We start from the raw sequence: 22,119 nt of genomic DNA on the forward strand, positions 1-22,119 counted from the left end.
AATACAAAAATGCAAATTCAATGTCCATGTTAATCCAAAGGGAGAAAAAGATAATAAAGAACAAAATCACCCTCCAACCCACCCCCACCCAAGAAACAAGAAGAAAGAAAAGAAAAAGAAGAGAAAGAATAAGAAAAAATTAAAAAAATAGCTTCATCTAGGATAACCCCCACTCCCATCAAGGGACAAATAACCTGACTTATCTAGGGTCCTCGGCGCTGTGAGCACCAGGGAGAAGAGACAGGAAGGGGGGGATTGTCAAAGATTTTCCCCACTGTATGAATTCCATATTCTTGAAAATCCATCATACCTGTTTCTGAGGTTATAGGTGATCTTCTCCAGGGGAACACAATTATGTATTTCTATCTTCCAGCAGAAACTTGGTGGGAATCAGATTTCCAAGCAACTGCTATACATTTCCTGCCCACTGCTAAAGCGAGCTTAACAAATTTTAATTGATACCTTTGACAGCCTCATTTTAGGTCTTGCATCTTCTAAATTCCCCAATAAAAATAATTCAGGTACCTGAAGTACTGAATTCCGGTAATTTCTTTCCAGGAGATTACCCAAATCTTCTCAGGAAGGCCTCACTTTAGGACATGACCAGGTTGAATGCAAGAAAGTATCTATTTCTTGAGCACTTCGAAAACATTGGTCTGATATTTCTGATTTGAATTTATGTAACTTTTGTGGAGTGAGGTATAGCTGATGCATAAGTTATATTACACCAGCCAATACCTTACATTGATCGTGTTAATCATTCTGTCCTGACATAAGTCAGACCAGCAAAGCGGATCAATTTCTATATCCCAAATCTGATTCCCACCTTTGTCTTGATTTATCAAGCCCTTGTTTAGGGGTTCCCGCCTGAAGTAAGGAACACATTTTTGAAATAAATTTTTTTGTGCTTCCCTTACGAACCAGAGTCTCTATTTTGCTACCCTGTGGTAAGGTTAGTGATGGACCTAATTTGTCCCTTAAATAAGATCTTAACTGAAGATAGCAGAAAAAAGATGCATTTAAAACTCCATATTTATTCCTAATTTCCTCAAATGTCATAAATTGTCCCTGCTCATAACAATCCTCAATTCACTTGACTCTCTTTGGGACCAAGTGTCCAGGATTTTATTATCAATTGTTAATGGAATGAACATATTCTGAGCCAGGGGTGTTTTAGGTGAACGAACCCCCCCCACACCCGGTCTCCAATTTGACAATTAATTTTATTCCATATTGTAATTATATACTTTAATGGCGGGGCTTCTTTAGGGCCAGATAATAAGTTAGAATTCCATTTATATACAAGATTTTCTGCTATCCTCCTACCGACCTTATGCAAGTCCAATTTTACCCATAAAGACTTGCCTCCTCCGTCAAAGAGGGAGGTGACAAACTTCAGTTGGGTTGCCCAACGATATATTTTTTTAAATCCAGGAGCGTTAATCCTCCCAATTCATAATTCCAAGATAATTTATCAATAGAGACTCCTCATGCATTTATTAAGGTTTTGAAAGTATCTCTGAGGTGTAGCAACAGGCAAACGTTGAAAAATAATTGTACTCTAGGCAGCACATTCATTTTAATACAGTTGACCCTTCCAACCAAAGTTATTGGAAGGGTCACCCATTTATTAAGATCATTCTCAATTTTCCACCATGGAAATTCTGCATTTGTTATCTACCTTAATACCTAAATATTTAATTCCATTGAGCGGCCTCTTAAATTGAGAATTTCTCTTAATTTGTTCATAATTCTCACCCGTAAGTGGCATAACTTCACTCTTGTCCCAATTGATTTTATAACCCAATATAGTCCCAAAGCTTCCAAGTTAAAATATAATTTTTGTAATGAATTAACTGGTTCTGTCAGATACATTAGAACACAAACTGATTTTACTTTCTTCCTGATTGATCCTGAAACCCTTTACGTCTGGATCTAGACGGATGGATTCTGCTAATGGTTCAATAGCCAGAAGGAAAAGAGCTGGAGATAATGGACAACTTTGTCTACTAGATCTGGACAGTGAGAATGCTGATGAAATATGACCATTAGTTATTACTTTAGCTTTAGGCTCAGAATATAGAGCTCTAACCCAATAAATAAATGTTTGTCCTAGTCCAAATTTTTTCCAGCACTTTGAATAGAAAGTCTCACTTCAAAGGCTTTCTCTGCATCTAGAGCAATGGCAACACTTAAGTCATCTCTTTTTTGCGCCAGATATATAATACTGAGCAATTACCTCCCCTGCACAAAGCCAGTTTGATCAGCGTGCATTAATTTAGGCAAATAAGTTGCCAAGGCTTTGGCAATAATCTTATAGTCTGTATTCAAAAGTGACATGTGTCTATAAAATGACAGTTTCAATGGATCGTTATCTTTTTTGGGAATCACCGTAATAACTGCTGTCGAAAAAGACTCTGGGAGAGTGTGGTCACCACTGCCTGATCTAATATATCCCTAAACAGAAGTATTAATAAATTTTTAATTTCTTTATAAAATTCTGGTGGAAATCCATTCTCTCCCAGGGATTTATTAATTTGCAAGGAGGCCAACGCTTCCCCTATCTCAATTTGAGTAAAGGAAATGTTTAGAACATTGCTTAAAAACTTCATTTATATCCTCCAGTTTGTAAGAGATCCTGTCCGAGTCTAGCTTGAATGCAATTATTGTTCTGAAGGCTTGTTAGGTTTTCAACTGCCAGGAGAGGACCTTATCTTTCTCCTAGCTCATAGTATTTGTGTTTAGATCTGGTTATCATTTTTTCCATTTTATGTGTATATATTGTATTATACAATATTTTTTAATTAATTAACAATCTGTGTTTAACCTCAGAGCTCACTCATTGAAGGTCCTTTTCCAAAACTATATCTCCTTTTCTAATCTTTTACCTCCCTTGTATACTCTTTTTTAATCCTAGAGGCATAGCTAATTATTTGACCTCTCGATTATACTTTTAATGTGTCCCATAGAAGTTTATCCACAGTGGAATTACAGTTGGTCTCACAGAACAGAGTTATTTGGGTCCAAATAAAATTACAAAAATCTGGCCTTTTTAAACAGCAATGTATTAAGGCACCATCTAGACAGTCTCCTTCTTATCTGGCATAGCAATAGTCAATACCAAAGGTGAGTGGTCTGATAAGAGTCTCACCTTGTATTTAGTTTCCATGATCCTACCTTGTAAATGGGCTGAAACAAAAAAAATCTATCCTCAAGTCTTACATAGAAGGAATAATCCCTCTCTCTAGGGTGAAGCCTTCTCCAGATATCAATCATGTTCAGCTCCTCCATTAACCCCAAGGTAGTTTTAGCTGCATTTGTCCTGGTATATTTCCTTCCTGATCTATCCAAAACCGGATCCAGGCAGAAATGAAAGTCTCCGCCCATCAACATGTTTCAATGACCGTCAGCCAATTTTCAAAAATTACAGAATCTATAATGAATCTATAACATTGCACTTGTCCGAGTCTAATATCAAGGAGCACTAGTATATTTGAAATTGCTGGGTGGAAAGCAAAAAAAACCTCTCAGTGGCTGTAATTACACGCAATGCAAAGGAAAATGGATATGGTTAATGCAGGCAAATCATCTCTGGAGTAGCAGATCAAGATAAAGATGTTCTGAACAACAGCCTGCATCGTCATTTATATAGGGATATATTCTAGAGCAGTTAAAAGGGAGGTCAGGAAAGATGTTAACAGGAGGGATAGCAAAGTAGCCTTCTACTCTCGGCTCTTGATCACCATCAGCTGCATTACTGGAAAGGACACGTGTTATCAAAATTGATAAATTTTATAAAAGAAAACCTATTTACCTGGCCAGTCGATGAAAGCACCAAATGTTTCTGCAATTGTTTTCAGCCACAGTGTCTGCCTGGTAAGATCTGACAGAGTTAGGCTCGGCAGGTTTTGGATGATCACTGTGGCCATCAGTACCCAGGGACTAATGACCATATTTTTCTGCTGCAACGCTACAATTTTATGGCCTAAAGCATCAAGAAACCTGTACACCTCTCCAGAGGGTCTTCGTGGAATATGCCTGTTTGAAAGTTCAAAAGAATCATATGTTAAAATGATCTTTGTGTGCCATCTAATTCAGCAGGAGTTGGCAGAGGATTAACTAACAAAACAGAGGTATAATAGTCAATTTCGTCTCAAAAATAGTGTCAGGCTCAGTGCTTTTCACTTTGAAGATTATAAGCCTCCAATTAACATGCATAACATATTAAATTGGATCTTATTTCTACATGAAAGGAGCAGGTTCCACTTATTGAACCTTGGCGATTGATGAGTGCGGGAAGCTATGCTTTGTTTCAGGTGAGTATAAATAGAAGCGGAGTGAGAACCTCGTTGATTGGTTGGAGTCACTGATACAGACTGAGCAGCACATAGAACGAAAACCTCAAGCAGAGTTGCCATTGTTAAAGTGGCCAATATGCAAGAGGCTACAGTGAGCAGGGGTCGAGGTGCTGCGAAGCAGGGGTCGGGGAGCTGCGAAGCAGGGATCGGGGAGGTGCGAAGCAGGGGCCGGGGAGCTGCGAAGCAGGGGCCGGGGAGCTGCGAAGCAGGGGCCGGGGAGCTGCGAAGCAGGGGCCGGGGAGCTGCGAAGCAGGGGCCGGGGAGCTGCGAAGCAGGGGCCGGGGAGCTGCGAAGCAGGGGCCGGGGAGCTGCGAAGCAGGGGCCGGGGAGCTGCGGAGCAGGGGCCGGGGAGCTGCGGAGCAGGGGCCGGGGAGCTGCGAAGCAGGGGCCGGGGAGCTGCGGAGCAGGGGCCGGGGAGCTGCGGAGCAGGGGCCGGGGAGGAGCGGAGCAGGGGCCGGGGAGGTGCGGAGCAGGGGCCGGGGAGGTGCGGAGCAGGGGTCGGGGAGGTGCGGAGCAGGGGTCGGGGAGGTGCGGAGCAGGGGTCGGGGAGGTGCGGAGCAGGGGTCGGGGAGGTGCGGAGCAGGGGTCGGGGAGGTGCGGAGCAGGGGTCGGGGAGGTGCGGAGCAGGGGTCGGGGAGGTGCGGAGCAGGGGTCGGGGAGGTGCGGAGCAGGGGTCGGGGAGGTGCGGAGCAGGGGTCGGGGAGGTGCGGAGCAGGGGTCGGGGAGGTGCGATGCAGGGGTCGGGGAGGTGCGATGCAAGGGTCGGGGAGGTGCGATGCAGGGGCCGGGGAGCTGCGAAGCAGCCCTGTTGGAACAAAAGGACTCAGCAAGAAGGGACAGGATTTTCTAATTTTATTTCCCCTCTATTTCATAGTCAGTGGATTGACAGCCAGGACAGGGACATGCTCCTCTTACAGAATATGGAGAGTCAGGGAAGGAAACAGTATTCCTGATTACTACTTCTGTGAGAAGTGCAACCCATTTTAGCTCATACAAACCACGTTAGAGAATTGAAACTCGAGTTGGATGAACTCCACATCATTCAGGAGAGGAGTTGCGTGACTAGTGGTGGACCTGAACGATCAGTGTTGGATCCATTGCAGTTTGTCATCCATATAAATGGTCCAGATGATAATATGGAAAGTAGGATAAGCAAGTTTGCTGATGACACAAAGAGTGGAGGTATAGTGGACAGCAAGGAAGGCTTTTAAAGCTTGTAGAGAGATCTGGACCAGCTGGAAAAATGGGCTGCAAATTGGAAGATGAGATTTAATGCAGATAAGTGTGAGGTGTTGCATTTTTGAAGGACAAACCAAGAAAGGATATACACGATAAATGGTAGGGTACTGAGGAGTGCGGTAGAACAGAGGGACTTGGGAACACAGATACATAATTCCCTGAAAGTGGTGTCACAAGTAGATAGGGTTATAAAGAGAGCTTTTGGCACATTGGCTTCATAAATCAAAGTAGGAGTTATGAGTTGTAGGAGTTGAGATGTTATTGTAACATTTTACAAGACATTGGTATGACCACATTTGGAGTATTGCATGCAGTTTTACAGGAAAGATAGCAATAAAATTGAAAAAGAGCAGAGATTTACTAGGATGTTGCTTGGACTTCAGGAACTAAGTTACAGGGAAAGATTAAACAGGTTAGGACTTTATTTCCTGGATTGTAGAAAAATGAGGGGGGATTTGATAGAGGTTTACAAAATTATGATGGGCATAAGAGTAAATGGAACTTGGTTTTTTCCTCTGATGTTAGGTAAGATACGAACTAACGGTTAAAGGTTAAAGGTGAAAGGAGAGAAGTTTAGAGAAACATTAAGGGAAAATTTCTTCACTCAAAGAGTAGTGGGAGCGTGGAATGAGCTGCCAGCTGAAGTGGTGAATGCAGGCTCAATCTTAAAATTTAAGATAAATATGGACAGGTACCTGGATGGGAGGGGTATGGATAGGATGCAGTTCAGTGGAACTAGTTTGGTGCTAGTTTGAATAATAGTTTGGTATAGACTACAAGGGCCAAAGAGCCTGTTTCTGTGCTGTAATGTTCAATGGCTCTATTGTATAACACCAAAGGCACAAATACAGCTTAAACCAGGACTGGGGTAGGAAATCTCAATGATCGAGTTACAAGGATGCAGAAGTGGATTGCTTTAATATATTATCCCAGGGAATTATCTATTATTTTCATCGTGATAATTACTAATTCTATCTGTTTGCTTTTTTGATGAGAATGGACTACCTCCATTTATAACATCTTCAAGCATTTTCTCCATTCTAGTCATTGGGCCAATTGTTCCACAATTCTAGCCTGACAAGATAGCTATGAGTTGTTATTTTATTTTATTAAAGAGAACTTTAATGTATTCTTTTATTAATAAGCTATTTTACATGTTGATAACTGACCTGGGTAACAAATTATAATGAGATCTCCTCAAAATTCCTGTTGCTAGGGATCGCACTGATACAGGTTGTCCAAAGTAAACATGTATGCTTCCAAAGTTTTCACTAAGAATTTTCCTGGCCTTCAGTAAACCCTTTTAAAAGAAAAAAAATTGGTCACCCATTTTCATTTATATTTTCAGAAAACAGCTAAAACATAGAAATTACAAGAAATTTGAACACACCGAAGTTGATTCCTTTGGCTTTGGAACGCCTAAAAGTTCACGTGCATAGAGGGACTCCTCCAGGATTCGCTCATAGCTTATACTTATGGGAATTAAGTACATGTCAAAAACTTCCCCCACCAGATAGGGGTCGATTGCTATGTTTAACAGTCCTATAAGAGAGAACATTTTAAGAAAGCAAAGTGAAAAAAAAAGAGAAACATTATACAAATATTATAAAATATTACTTACAGCATGAAATATTCACAATTATATTGAAAGTGCAATTCTACAATACTACCATACTATAAAATATAATCAACTTACTTGACGGCAACTTGATACTGTAACTATCAGCCTTAAACCAGTGGCATTGACGTCTGCCTGGCTCTGAATTGCATGGAACTCCAAGCATCAGCAGCACGATGCTGGTAAGATTTTTAAGGTTGAAAAGCACTTAAGCTGGAGATTGTCTGTTTCCCACAGATCAAATATTGCTTCCTAAAAATCAAAATTACCTTCAGATTGATATCCCTATTGCAAAGAGGAAATTATATTGCATTGATTTGAAATGTAGTTGTCCCATTCTCATGCTGGAAATCACGAACTGTTTTGCCATTATTTTTGTGATCAACTTAATAATTTCCCAAATATTAGATGTATTTAAAATGTTTAAGTGAATTTTTGCATAGGTGTTAACCATGGCTCTGTGGTAGCATTCTCAAATCCTGTCCATTCTAAAGGTACAAATATTTGTTCTGCATAACAACATTTATGAGGGATTAAACTGTCAACATTTTCACATGAAGGCCATAAATCCTCTAGCACTTTGCAGAAGAGGAGTAAGGAATCAGGCTCCCTGTTAGGGCCTGAGGCTTCTGGAAGCTGGCCAACATTTTATTACTGCCATTTCTGTTTACATTTATATTACATAGAAAATCAAGATTAATGTCCATCTTTGACAGTTCCATAAGTGCAGTATTTCCAAATGTTTGTTTTCATTCATTTGCATGCCACAGAGTCACCCAAGCAATACAAAAAAAATTGCCTTTTGATCATGTCTGAATTATTTTTTTTTAAATTTGCTAATAGATTGAGAAATGCAAAAATGCTTCCACAAGCAGAGTCAAATAGCAGTCAATGAAAATCAAAAGATGGTGGACACTGGACATCTGAAATAAAAGAAAAATACTTGAAATACTCAGCAGTTCAGGCAGCATCTGTGGAAAGAGAAACAGAGTATTTCAGGTCAGAGACCCTTGGTCATAAACAGGAGAGAGGGGAAAGTTTTAAGTTGCAGGGTGAATGAAAAGGGGATAGATTGTATGCCAGAATGAGACCAGGCTAGCTCTGCACTTCTAATGAGGCCCAACGCCCACTGCTGAACATTTCCCACATCTCTGCATTTCACATTTCCTTCATTTGTGATTCCCCCATTAATCTATCAGCCAAATAGCTTCATCGATAATTTATCACCAGAGTAAACCCTGTCCTCACTTTATCAGAGTTGTTAACTTTTCCTGCATTCTTAGCAAACTTAAACTAGTTTTCTCTCCCAATTCTCCAAGTAACATCCAATAGTCACAAAAGAACAGTTTAGGACTAGTGACTGAAAATTTAATTGAAGTAAAGGAGGAAGGAAAGATAGTGATTTGGAAGAGTTTATGTTGGGAATTCAAGACCTTCATAGCCCAATAACTAAAGCTATTAACATTGAGAATGTTATGTCTAAAGCACAGTGCTTGGAGAGTTGAGGGGTGGGAGGAGGTTAGAGATAGGGATTGGAGAAACTGTTGGGACTTGACAAGAAGATTGAGAACTTTTAAAACAAGGCACTGCTCAACAAGGAGCCAACATCCAGAGATGATGGATGAATAAGATGCTCTAAGTTAGATTTAGATGTCCTTAAAAGATGAAGATGGAAGACATGCAAGCCAAGAATGCAGTAAAAACAATCAAACCTACAGTTAAAGAAGACATATAATGATTTTAGCAGGTTTTTTAAAAAACTTTATTTATAAATTTAAAACTACAAAGAATTCACATACTTAATACAAATCAAATACAAAGACACATGCCATTATATATTTTAAAATAAAATAAAGAAATTCCCCCCCCATATACCACTCTCCTCCCCTCTATCCCCTTATAAAAGGAAAAAGAAAAAAAAAAGGACAAGAGACCATCAAAAGGAGTGCCTTTATGGTTTATTTTATGGGATGCGATGAAGGCTTATTTAAGGGGAGAAATTATACCTCTAAAATTAAGAGGGACTACATGAAAGAATTGTACCAATTGAAAAAAAGAGATAACATGTTTTGATTATTATAAATAAGAAACTTCAGTATACAAACATATAGAATGAGAACTAAGCAGAGATACTATGAGTTGGGTGAAAGAGCTCATAGGTTCTTGCTTGGCAACTGAAAACAGAACAAGTTTCAAGAACTATTAATGCAATTAAAACTGAGTCAAATATAAATTAATAGATCAGAAAATTTCTTTGGAAGGGTAAGATATTGAGAATCTCTAGATAAATTGACTTGGAAATTTGAGTTAGGAGTTTTGCAACTACTGAATTTTAAAAATGACTATAAAGCAGCTCAGTGGAGATTTTTAAACTTCCTTCTTTGATGAAGAAGAAAAGCCAGTATGGATTAAAATAGAAACAGACAAAATAGGGGAAGAAACCTGCAGATTTTATATATAAATGGGAAGCAAAGTTATTATCTAGGGAGAAGTAAGAACCTTTGTTGAAGCATTTGATTAATATTTGGAATAAAGTAAATGATGAAATTGGGACAAGGAGCGCTGTCCAATCTAAAATGACTCTGATGCAAAATTGACATTCCATTTTCAATGGATAACCAATTTCTTAATATTTGGCTTTGGAAAGGAATTAGATAGGCAGAAGATTGCTATGTAGGAAGAAACTTAATGACAATCGACCAATTAAAACTAAATATGGGATACAAAATAATACCCTTTTTGTAATGATCAATTGTGGGCTTATTTAAGAGATAAACTGGGTCCAACAATGTTATGACCAAAATGTCGTGATGTAGAAATATTAATACGTAGTAGATATATTAAATTTATTTCAGCTTTGTATACTTTATTGCAGAAGGGAAATTTTAAACAGGGGATTCATAAGTCTAGACAATGTTGGGAGACAGATTTGAATGTTAATATTGATGAAACAATATGGTCAGTGTTGTGCTTGGGATAATCTGACTAATACTAAAAATGTTAGATATAGATTATATCTATATAGATTATATAGTTCAATATAATCTCCTACATCAACTATATCTTACTCCACAAAAGCTAAATAGATTGAAGTCAGGAGGTAGGTACATTTTCACATTTTACTTGGTCTTGGTCTAAAGAGACCTTTTTGGTCAAATTTGGTGGTTTATCTCGAACGGGTTAAGGGACTTAAATTTCCACAGACTCCAATGTTATTCTTATTGGGTAATATTTAAGGGACAAGACTGAAATTGAAATTATCTACATATCAAAAACAATTTTTAAAGATTGCTTTAGCAGTGGCAAGAAAATGAAGATCAGTGACATGGAAATCAGATATTCATTTGGGTTTGGAACGTCGGAATGCAGAAATCATTGTTGTGTCCCTTTGGAGAAGGTCTCTCATTATTTGAGAACTAAGTATGAAGCATTTTTGAAAATTTGGAGCCCGCATTTAAGAAGTGAGGGAATTAAATTATTGACCTTTTCCTTAATCCTCAAACTTCGTTAACCTCTTTAAAAGTATTAAAAGTTAAAAACGATTAATTCCGTGTGGTGAGGGGGAACTTCCAGAAACCAGGTTTCTATTCTAGTTTCTTATTTTTCTTTACTTTTATGTTTTCTTAGATATTTCATTTATTTCTCTCTTTCTTTATCCTTTTTTGGGGTTAGTTTAGTTGGGGGAGGGGGGTTGGGGTTTATATCATAATGTAATAGACGAAAACCAACAAGGTCGGGTCAGATACAGCAATGAGCTCTCTGAACCCTTCTCCATTAACAATGGCGTGAAGCAAGGCTGTGTTCTCGCACCAACCCTCTTTTCAATCTTCTTCAGCATGATGCTGAACCAAGCCATGAAAGACCCCAACAATGAAGACGCTGTTTACATCCGGTACCGCACGGATGGCAGTCTCTTCAATCTGAGGCGCCTGCAAGCTCACACCAAGACACAAGAGAAACTTGTCCGTGAACTACTCTTTGCAGATGATGCCGCTTTAGTTGCCCATTCAGAGCCAGCTCTTCAGCGCTTGACGTCCTGCTTTGCGGAAACTGCCAAAATGTTTGGCCTGGAAGTCAGCCTGAAGAAAACTGAGGTCCTCCATCAGCCAGCTCCCCACCATGACTACCAGCCCCCCCACATCTCCATCGGGCACACAAAACTCAAAACGGTCAACCAGTTTACCTATCTCGGCTGCACCATTTCATCAGATGCAAGGATCGACAATGAGATAGACAACAGACTCGCCAAGGCAAATAGCGCCTTTGGAAGACTACACAAAAGAGTCTGGAAAAACAACCAACTGAAAAACCTCACAAAGATAAGCGTATACAGAGCCGTTGTCATACCCACACTCCTGTTCGGCTCCGAATCATGGGTCCTCTACCGGCACCACCTACGGCTCCTAGAACGCTTCCACCAGCGTTGTCTCCGCTCCATCCTCAACATCCATTGGAGCGCTCACACCCCTAACGTCGAGGTACTCGAGATGGCAGAGGTCGACAGCATCGAGTCCACGCTGCTGAAGATCCAGCTGCGCTGGATGGGTCACGTCTCCAGAATGGAGGACCATCGCCTTCCCAAGATCGTATTATATGGCGAGCTCTCCACTGGCCACCGTGACAGAGGTGCACCAAAGAAAAGGTACAAGGACTGCCTAAAGAAATCTCTTGGTGCCTGCCACATTGACCACCGCCAGTGGGCTGATAACGCCTCAAACCGTGCATCTTGGCGCCTCACAGTTTGGCGGGCAGCAGCCTCCTTTGAAGAAGACCGCAGAGCCCACCTCACTGACAAAAGGCAAAGGAGGAAAAACCCAACACCCAACCCCAACCAACCAATTTTCCCTTGCAACCGCTGCAATCGTGTCTGCCTGTCCCGCATCGGACTGGTCAGCCACAAACGAGCCTGCAGCTGACGTGGACTTTTTTACCCCCTCCATAAATCTTCGTCCGCGAAGCCAAGCCAAAGAATAGACGAGATTAGTAATTGATTGTCATATTTTGAACTTTGATATTATTACACGCATGGAAAACTTTTAAAATAAAATTTTAAAAAAATTATTTAGCAGGAGGGCTCATATCAGAAGGATTAGTTTTATATCAGAAATGGAAATCAATGCCCTTTCATTACTAACAAGTTTTTGAGAGAATATAATTTGCAGAAAAAGTCATCATTTATTGATAATTCTGTCAATGGTTATTAAATAGAGTAGATATTTTTGTATTTTGAATAAAGTGAGATCTATAAAGATCTTTGTATAGCTTGGGTCAATTTTATATGATTTCTAAATATTAGTGTCAACCTTTCAATTTATAGTCGGTGCATAATTAGATCTAATATGGAGTAGGTCGCATGCTACTCCACTTAGTGGACTGTTGATGATTGTACATATTCAACTCCATCTAAAGACTGGTTTTGCATCTACAAAAAGTTGAGTGATTTTTATTCTGTATTATTTCTAAAAGCAGCAAATCTAGGGAATATCAAACCGATAGAACATGGGGGGGAGGGGGGGTGGAGGAAAGAGGGAGGAGTGGCATTGATCATCAGGGAAAATAACACAGCTGTGCTCAGGCAGGACAGTCCAGAGGGCTCGCTTACTGAGGCTATATGGGTTGAGCTGAGGAACAGGAAAGGTATGACCACACTCATGGGGTGGTATTTATAGACCGCTCAATAGTCAGTGAGAATTGGAGGAGTAAATCTGTAGACAGATAGCAAACAGCTGCAGGAAATTTAAGGTTCTGATAATAGGAGATTTTAAATTTGTACATATTGACTGGGATTCCCATACTGTAAAAGAGCTGGATGGCTTGGAGTTTGTCAAATATGTTCAGGAAAGTTTTCTAAATCAATCTATAGAGGTACCAACTAGAGAGAGTGCGCAATACTGGACCTCTTATTAGGAAATGAGACAGGACAGATGACAGAAATATGTGTAGGGGAACATTTTGGGCCAAGTGATCATAATGCCATTAGTTTCAAGTTAATTATGGAGAAGGATAGGACTAGGCCACAGGTTAAGATTCTAAATTGGGGAAAGGCCAATTTTGAGGAAATGAAAAATGATCTAGAATGTTTGGATTGGGATAAATTGTTTTCGGGCAAGATGTACAAGTGGAGGACCTTCAGAGGTGAAATATTGAGAATACAGAGTTTGCATGTTCCTGTCAAGATCAAAGGCAAGGTTAGAAGGCATAGGGAACCTTGGTTTTTGAGGGATATTGGGGAACTGGTTTGGAAGAAGAGAGAGATGTATAACAGGTATAGGCAACATGAAGCAAATGAGGTATTTGAGGAGTATAAAAAATGCATTAAAAACCTCAAGAAAGAAACCAGGAAGGCTGAAAGACATGAGGAAGACAATGCGAAGGAAAATCCTAAGGGTTTCTACAGGTATATTAAGAGCAAAAAAATAGTAAGGGACAAAATTGGTCCCCTTGAGGATCAGAGAGGTTGGCTTTGTATAGAGCCAATAGAGATGGGAGAGGTCCTGAATGTTTTTTTCCATCAGTAATCGCTCAGAAAAACAGTAATGGGAAGTAAGGAAAACAAGCAGTGAGGTCATGGAACCTAAAGATTAAAGAGGAAGAAGTGCTTGCTGTCTTTAAGCAAGTAAAGGTGAATAAATCTCCAGGGCGTGAAAAGATATTATTTCGGACCTTGAGGGAGGCTAGTGTAGAAATTGCAGGGGCTCTGGCAGAAATATTTAAAATGTCCTTAGCCACCGGTGTGGTGCCATTGTTGTTCCATTGTTTAAAAAAGGCTTCAAAAGTAAAATATAGGTCGATGAGCCTGACATTAGTAGTAGGTAAGTTTTTGGAGGGTGCTCCAAGAAATTGGATATTGTAAGGTAAAACATCATGAGATGGGAATGTGTAGGGAGTTACCCTGTTCAGGGCAGTAACAAGAAGGGGAGGTGTCCTTGTACTCCTGTTAGGTAAAACATCATGAGATGGGAATGTACAGGGCTGTAACAAGATGTAAATGCATCCTTGTACTTACAAGATAAGAGAGACATTGATGGATTGAGAGGCAGGAAGCTAGCAGGGAAAGGATAGCAACAGTTTTAGTCATTGGACAAGTAATGATATGATGATGTTCTAAGCATGTATCCAAGGGTATAAAAAATCACCATTTTGCTGATAACGGCAGAATGCATTCTCCGACTAACTTTGTTAGTCGCAAGTGTTACAATCCGGTAATAAAGAACAAAGAACCCTGATTTCGACTCAGCCTGGTGTTTGTCTCACTCATTCATGAACAAAGCAGACCTAACAATATACAATTAGAAAGCCAACATGGCTTTGTGTGCAATAGGTTGTGATTAACCAATCAAAGTTTTTCAAGGAGGTTACTGGGAAAGTTGATGAAGGAAAGACTGTGGATGTTGTCTACATGGACTATAGTAAGGACTTTGACAAGGTCTTGCATGGGAGGTTAGTCAGGAAGGTTCAGAGGCTATCTATTCATGGTGAGGTAGTGAAATGGATTTGATAATGGCTGGATGGGTGGTGGATGATTACTTCTCAGACTGGAGGCCTTTGACTAGTGGTGTGCCTCAGGGATCAATGCTGGGATCATTGCCGTTTGTCATCAAAATCAATGATCTGACCGATAACATGGTAAATTGGAACAGCAAGTTTGCAGATGACACTAAGATTGGAGGTGTTGTGGACAGTGAAGAATATTTTCAAAGCTTGAAAAATGCTTGACCAGCTGAAAAAATAAGCTGCAAAATGGCAGATGCACTTTAATGCAGACAAATGGGAGGTGTTGCATTTTGGAAGGACAAACCAAGGACGTACATGGTAAACGGTAAAAAGAGTGCAGTAGAACAGAGGGATCTTGGAATATAGACACATAATTCCCTGAAAGTGGCATTACAGGTGGATAGAGTTGCAAAGGGAGCCTTTGGCATACTGGCCTTCATAAATCAAAGTACTGAGTACAGGAATTGGGATGTTATGTATAAGACATTGGTGATGCCAATTCTGAAATATTGTGTGCAGTTCTAGCGCCTAACTACAGGAAGGATATCAATAAGATAGAAAGAGTGCAGAGAAGATTTACTGGAATGTTGCCCAGATATCAGGAACTGAGTTACAGGGAAAGGTTAAACAGGTTAGGACTTTATTCCCTATAGCATAGAAGAATGAGGGGAGATTTGATTTAATAGAGGCATTTGAAATTATGAGAGGGATAGACAGAGTAAATGTAAGTAGCCTTTTTCCACTGATACAAACCAGAGGATATGAGTTAAGTGAAAGGGGAAAAGTTTAGGGGGAAATTCTTCACACAGAGAATGGTGGGGGTATGGAACGAGCTTCAAGCTGAGGTGGTGAATTCAGGCTCAATTTTAACATTTAAGAGGAATTTGGACAGGTACATGGATGGGAGAGGTATGGAGGGCTATGGACTGAGTGAAGGTCAGTGGCCCTAGGAAAAAAAAAGATTCAGCACAGACTAGAAGGGTCGAAGAGGCCTGTTTCTGTGCTGTAATGTTCTGTGGTTCTAAACAAACCACAGGATGCAGTGCCATTGTGATCAAGTTTGGCTTTGTGCTCAATACAAACCCATTGTTAAAAAAACATCAACACTGTCTTCAGTTGGAAATTGATCAAATAAATCCTTACTCATCTATATGAATGAATTAGAGTTGATATAAAATATGAAATGCTGAACAGGGTTCATTCATAGGGTACGTGTTTCGAGGATATTTCCCCTTGTGGAAGAATTTTTTTTAAAGTGGCATGATTTTAGAATAAAGAATTGTCCATTTACAATGGAAACTAAAAGGACCACCTTTTCTCAGAGAAGATTAAATGATCAGAAATATCAATAATCACTAAAACAAACCTCTGTACTCACCTAATTTTGGCATCAGAGACTTTCCAGTACGACTTCTAGTCCCCTCTACAAAAAATTCAACAGGAGCATCACCATTCTGAAAAATGAGTTTTAAGTTAATGGGCAAGCTTTAACAAAATGAAAATGTGCATCAATTAATGTCAAACAAATAATTTTTATGCAGAAAAATATTATCATAATTTTCCCCTTGAAACCAAAGGGCAAAGGTTTAGAATGTAGAGTTGTACAGATCAGTACAGGCCCTTTGACCCACAGTATTGTGCCAACCTACATACACTGAATCCACCATTAATTTAACCCTTTTCTCCCTCACAATCCATAGCCTTCCATTTTCTTTACATCTATGTGCTTTTCTAAGAGCCTTTTAAATGTTCCCATTGTATCAGCCTTCACCACTACTCCCAACAAAACATTCCAGGCACCCACTACTCTGTGCAAAAGAACCCACCTCTGACATCTCTCCCAAACTTTCTTCCACTCACCTTAAAATGGATGTCCTCTGGTATTGGCCACTGCTGCCCTGGGGTGAAAGGTGGTTCTGTCCACTCTATCTAATCTCTCAAAAAACTTGTATGCCTCCATTGTTGCCTCTCATCCTCTATCATTCTGAAGAGAAAAGCCCTAGCTCGTGCAACCTTTCTCCATAAAGGTGATGGAGTTGTGGTCACTATCGTAAAAAATCTCGCTCACCGAGAGATCTGTCACCTGACCAGGTTCGTTGTCCAGTACTAGATCCAGGATGACCTCTCCTCTTATCAGCTTGTCCACATATTGTGTCAGGAATGCTTGGACACACCTAACAAATCCTGCTCCATGTAACCCTTCTGCAGTAAGGAAATGCCAATCAATACTGAAGTTGGTCACCTATGGCAACAAACCTGCTATTTTTGTACCCTTCCAAAACCAGCCTACATATCTGTGCTTCAGTAGCCTAGAGATGAATGGAAGATCGGAAGTGGGGGGGTGGAATTGCTTTAGAATACTCCCAATGGAGAGAATATAGAATGCTCCCTTCCTGTTTCTGATTCCAACCACACTGACAGTAGACTATCCCTCCAGGATTTCCTCCCTTGTTGCAGCTATGATATTGAAACATCTAAAACCCAGAATATCAAGCACCCAATCTGCCCCTGTGACAGCCAGGTATCTGTAATGGCCACAGCACTGCAATTTCGTGTACTGATTCATGCTCCACATCCATCTCCCTTATTCTTCATATTTCTCACATTAAAATAAACACATTTCAATCCTTTTAAGTGACTGCATTAATGCCCTCTCCACTGCCCATTCTCAATGCAAATTGCATCCACCTTTCTACCACATGCCTCATCATCTGACTTAACACTCTGGCTCCGGTCTTCTTGCCAATCTAGTTTAAACCCTCCCAAACGCTTTCTATCAGTTTTGAGGTGGTATTCAAGAATGTAAATTGAACTCAAACTATTTGTCCGACAGCAAGGCCTACAAAGCAGTTTATTAAATATTTAATCAGAACCATGCATTTCTCTGAACAGTGGACTACATCTTACCCAATATATAGCAAGAGTGAATTTTGAACTCAATCAAGATGGCTGCATGTAAATGCATCTGGCTTTTGTAAATTAATTTCACAGCTGTGAAATCACCTTGCAAAAATTTAGAAACTACACACTTCTGTCTTCACAATTAATGGCTTCTTTCAAGTCCTTCCCAATGAACACTTCATCTTCATATACATACATATATGATGTCTCATTTCTCTTGGTGCCAGATTCATTTTTCCACTATCTTTCCCTCATCTCTCACAGTGTCATTGATTTACATCACCCTTACTACCTGCTGATCAGTCCACTTCTCCCCTCTCAGTTATGATGACATCAATTTGTTTTTATTTTATAGCTGTCACTAAAGCCTACAACTTCTCTACCAATAGCATCCTCAAGGATAAAATGCAGGATTAAAGCTTTCTGCACTTCCTGAACTAACTTGTCCACTTCTCCCCTCTCAGTTATAATGACATCAATTTGTTTCTATTTTATAGCTGTCACTAAAGCCTACAACTTCTCTATCAATAGCATCCTCAAGGATAAAATGCAGGATTAAAGCTTTCTGCACTTCCTGAACTAACTTGAAATACTCATTGTTTTTGATACAATTACTCCAACTCCCCTGAACACTTCTATTCCACAATACTACTCTCTCCTGGGTCTCAGTGTAACATGGTAAATATTATGTGATCTCCAATGATTCTTCCTGCTGTGGCCTCTGCCTTGGGTATATATTAAAATCTATGCATTACCCTACAAATTATTTGCAAGACAGGTCTTGGTAGAATAACCGTGAAGCAAGGTATCAGGACCCTAGGTTTACTGAACTCCTCTCGAGTGACTGCCACGACAGCTGAGATTTAATTGAATTGTTTAATGTCAGAAACTTGGTGTACTGCTGGAACTCATAGTTTGTCCGCTAATCTTAGCACCCCCCGATCCACACCAACTCCTACAATTATTTACCTTTGCAATGAAACTCAAGCCTATACCTCAGCCACCTTCTCCCTCGTTTTTTTTCCTCCCAAGGCTAATTTCCATCCTACATTAAGCACAAAATGCTCCAACCGGTTTTCTCACTGCACTTGTACTTTTGACCAATGCCAGCAGCTGGGCAAGGGGAAAATTTCGAACTGAACTTTCCCGCAGGCCATTAACAACGACCACCTCCTTATGAGGAATCACTATTCTGCCATCATTACTTTACTTTCCCTTCTCCCTTTCTATTCTAATCTTGTTGCAGAAACAGATCCCTTTTCTCTCCCATTTTCTGAAGGAAAGGTTATCTATTGTAAAAGGGATTCGTTGATTTTGGGTCAATATTAATTTTGGTAGTTGGTAATTTGTTTTATTCCTTTCTACGTGAATCTTCTTCCAAATGCTAAGCAGATGGTGCAATACCGGTGAATTCCTACGATGCCCCAATTTTTAATCTCATTCATATAGTATATGTTCAGGTATCTTCTCCCCTATTTTATCTAGTTCTAATCTGGTCCAATCTGGTTTTTTTCTTTGTTTGATAAAAATCTGATAGGTATCATAATTGTGCGGCTCTATTATAATTCTTAAAATTTGGTAGTTGTAAGCCTCCTTGTTTATACCATTCTGTTAATTTATCTAGTGCTATCCTCGATTTCCCCCCTTTCCATAAGAATTTCCTTATTATTTTCTTTAGCTCCTTGAAGAATTTCTCTGTTAGGTGAATTGGTAGTGACTGAAATAGGTATTGTATCCTTGGGAAGATGTTCATTTTAATACAGTTTATCCTTCCTATCAGTGTTAGTGGTAAGTCTTTCCAATGCTCTAATAAGTCGTCTTGTAATTTTTTCATTAATGGATGATAATTTAGTTTATATAGATGACTGAGATTTTTATTTAGTTGTACACCTAGGTATCGCATTGCTTGCATTTGCCATCTAAATGGTGATTCTTTCTTAAACTTTGTGAAATCCGCATTATTCATTGGCATTGCTTCACTTTTATTTGCGTTGATCTTGTACTCCGATACTTCTCCATATTCCTTCAATTTCCTATGTAATTCCTTTATTGATATTTCTGGTTCTGTTAAGTATATTATAACGTCATCTGCAAACAGACTGATTTTATATTCCTTCTCTTTTATTTTTATCCCTCTTATTTTATTTTCTGTTCTTATCAGTTCTGCTAGTGGTTCTATAGCTAACGTGAACAGTGAGGGAGATAGTGGACATCCTTGCCTTGTTGATCTGTTTAAGTTAAATTGTTTTGATATATATCCATTTACTGTCACTTTCGCCAATGGTCCCTTATATAATGCTTTAATCCAATTAATATATTTCTCTGGAAGTCTGAATTTTTGTAGTACTTTGAATAAATAATTCCATTCTACTCTGTCAAAGGCCTTCTCTGTGTCTAAAGCAACCACCACTGTTGGAGTTTTATTTCCTTCTACTGCATAAATTAAGTTAATAAATTTACAGATATTGTCCGTTGTTCGTCTTTTTTTAATAAATCCAGTTTGGTCTAGATTTACTATTTTTGGTACATAGTCGGCCAATCTGTTTGCTAATAGTTTAGCTATTATCTTATAATCTGTGTTAAGTAGAGATATTGGTCTATATGACGCTGGTGCTAGTGGATCTTTCCCTGTCTTTGGTATTACTGTAATTATTGCTGTTTTGCATGAATCTGGTATGTTTTGTGTTTTATCAATCTGGTTGATTACTTCCAGGAGGGGAGGAATTAATAAGTCTTTAAATGTTTTATAGAATTCTATTGGGAATCCATCCTCTCCTGGTGTTTTATTGTTCGGTAGTTTTTTTCATATCTCCTGTAATTCTTCTATTTCAAATAGTTTTATTAATTTATTTTGCTCCTCTGTTTGTAATTTCGGTAGTTCAATTTTAGTTAGAAATTCATCTATTTTGTCTTCTTTCCCTTCATTTTCAGTTTGATATAGTTGTTCGTGGTATTCCCTGAAGTTTTCATTGATCTCCGTTGGATTATATGTAATTTGTTTGTCCTTTTTCCTTAATGCCAATACCATTCTTTTAGTTTGTTCTGTCTTAAGCTGCCATGCTAGAATTTTGTGCGTTTTTTCTCCTAGCTCATAATATTTCTGTTTTGTCTTCATTATGTTCTTCTCCACCTTATGTTTGTAGTGTTTCATATTTTATTTTTTTGTCTGCCAATTCTCTTCTTTTAGTTGTATCTTCCTTTATTGCTAATTCTTTTTCTGTATTTGTTATTTCCCTTTCCAACTGTTGTTTCCCGACTGTAGTCCTTCTTCATCTTAGTTACATAACTTATTATTTGCCCTCTCATGAACGCTTTCATTGCGTCCCATAGTATAAACTTATCTTTCACTGATTCCGTATTTATTTCAAAGTACATTTTAATTTTTCGTTCAATTAATTCTCTAAAATCCTGTCTTTTAAGTAGTATGGAGTTTAATCTCCATCTATACATTCTTGGTGGGATGTCCTCTAGCTCTATTGCCAATAACAGGGGTGAATGATCCGATAATAGTCTAGCTTTATATTCCGTTTTCCTAACTCTCCCTTGAATGTGGGCTATCCTTGAATAGGTCTATCCTTGAGTATGTTTTGTGTCTACCCAAATAATATGAATATTCCTTTTCCTTTGGGTGTTGTTTCCTCCATATATCCAAAAGTTGCATTTCCTGCATCGATTTAACTATAAATTTGGTTACTTTGTTTCTTTCTGTTAGTTTTTTTTCCAATTTTATCCATGTTTGAGTCCAAATTAAGGTTAAAAAGATTGAAAAGGGATCCTGTGCAAAGACATAGTCTTGCTGGACCCTTCCTCACTGGTACAGGGTCCTGATGGATAGTGACTTGCATGTCACTAAACGGCAGATGAAAAATAGTTTTCAACACAAGGAAAGGCAAATGAGAGAATATTCTCCATATTCTCTCTTGGCTATTCTAGCATAAACCCAGCACAATTAAAAATAGCTGAATTCTCCTTCTGTGAAGGAGCCTTCTTGTGCTGTAATTATTTTTTCAAATGCTAATTTGTTCACTGAAACATACGACAGCAATATTACCTTTAATGAGGATCCTGAATATTGATATTTCAATTAGGAATGGATCAAAGTGCAAAATCTCTACATTTATAAAAGATTAATTCTTCCTTGTGCATCAATAACAAACACAACACTGACCCGGAGAATTGTTCTCACATATTCCGAGAATACAGCCCAGTAAAGTTTATCTCCTCCAAATGAACGTCGAATAAAAAAAGCGCCCGACATCCGCAGCATCTCGCCAACTATTTTCATTCCCATAAAATCTGATAAGGAAGAATAATTATTGAAGTAAATATTATTAGAAAAAGTAGATCAGTTTGTTAAGTTCAGCCCTATTCCACTGTTTATATACCAAGTAACTTAATTATGCACAGCATCTATATTTAACTGCAGATAGCCATTTCCCAGGTTAAGTGGAGATTCTGGATCAGAATGGAAGCAACAAAGTATACCCAATAGCTGTGGCAGGGACTTAA

At 39.0% G+C, this 22,119-nt stretch overlaps 1 protein-coding gene across 6 annotated transcripts in view; it reads right to left on the reverse strand.

The window, feature by feature from the left end:
• gnpat (glyceronephosphate O-acyltransferase) overlaps positions 1-22,119 on the reverse strand; it is a 58,372-nt gene that overhangs the window by 19,730 nt on the left and 16,523 nt on the right. For all 6 annotated transcript variants that reach the window (XM_069885082.1, XM_069885088.1, XM_069885086.1 and 3 more), the window contains 5 exons: positions 21,779-21,906; positions 16,088-16,163; positions 6,988-7,139; positions 6,767-6,897; positions 3,815-4,038 (listed from right to left, as the gene is read on the reverse strand). In XM_069885082.1, coding sequence (XP_069741183.1) covers positions 3,815-4,038; positions 6,767-6,897; positions 6,988-7,139; positions 16,088-16,163; positions 21,779-21,906 — 711 coding nt within the window. The remainder of the gene's footprint in view (positions 1-3,814; positions 4,039-6,766; positions 6,898-6,987; positions 7,140-16,087; positions 16,164-21,778; positions 21,907-22,119) is intronic.

Source organism: Narcine bancroftii, chromosome 6 (assembly GCF_036971445.1).
Source record: "Narcine bancroftii isolate sNarBan1 chromosome 6, sNarBan1.hap1, whole genome shotgun sequence".
NCBI lineage: Eukaryota > Metazoa > Chordata > Chondrichthyes > Torpediniformes > Narcinidae > Narcine > Narcine bancroftii.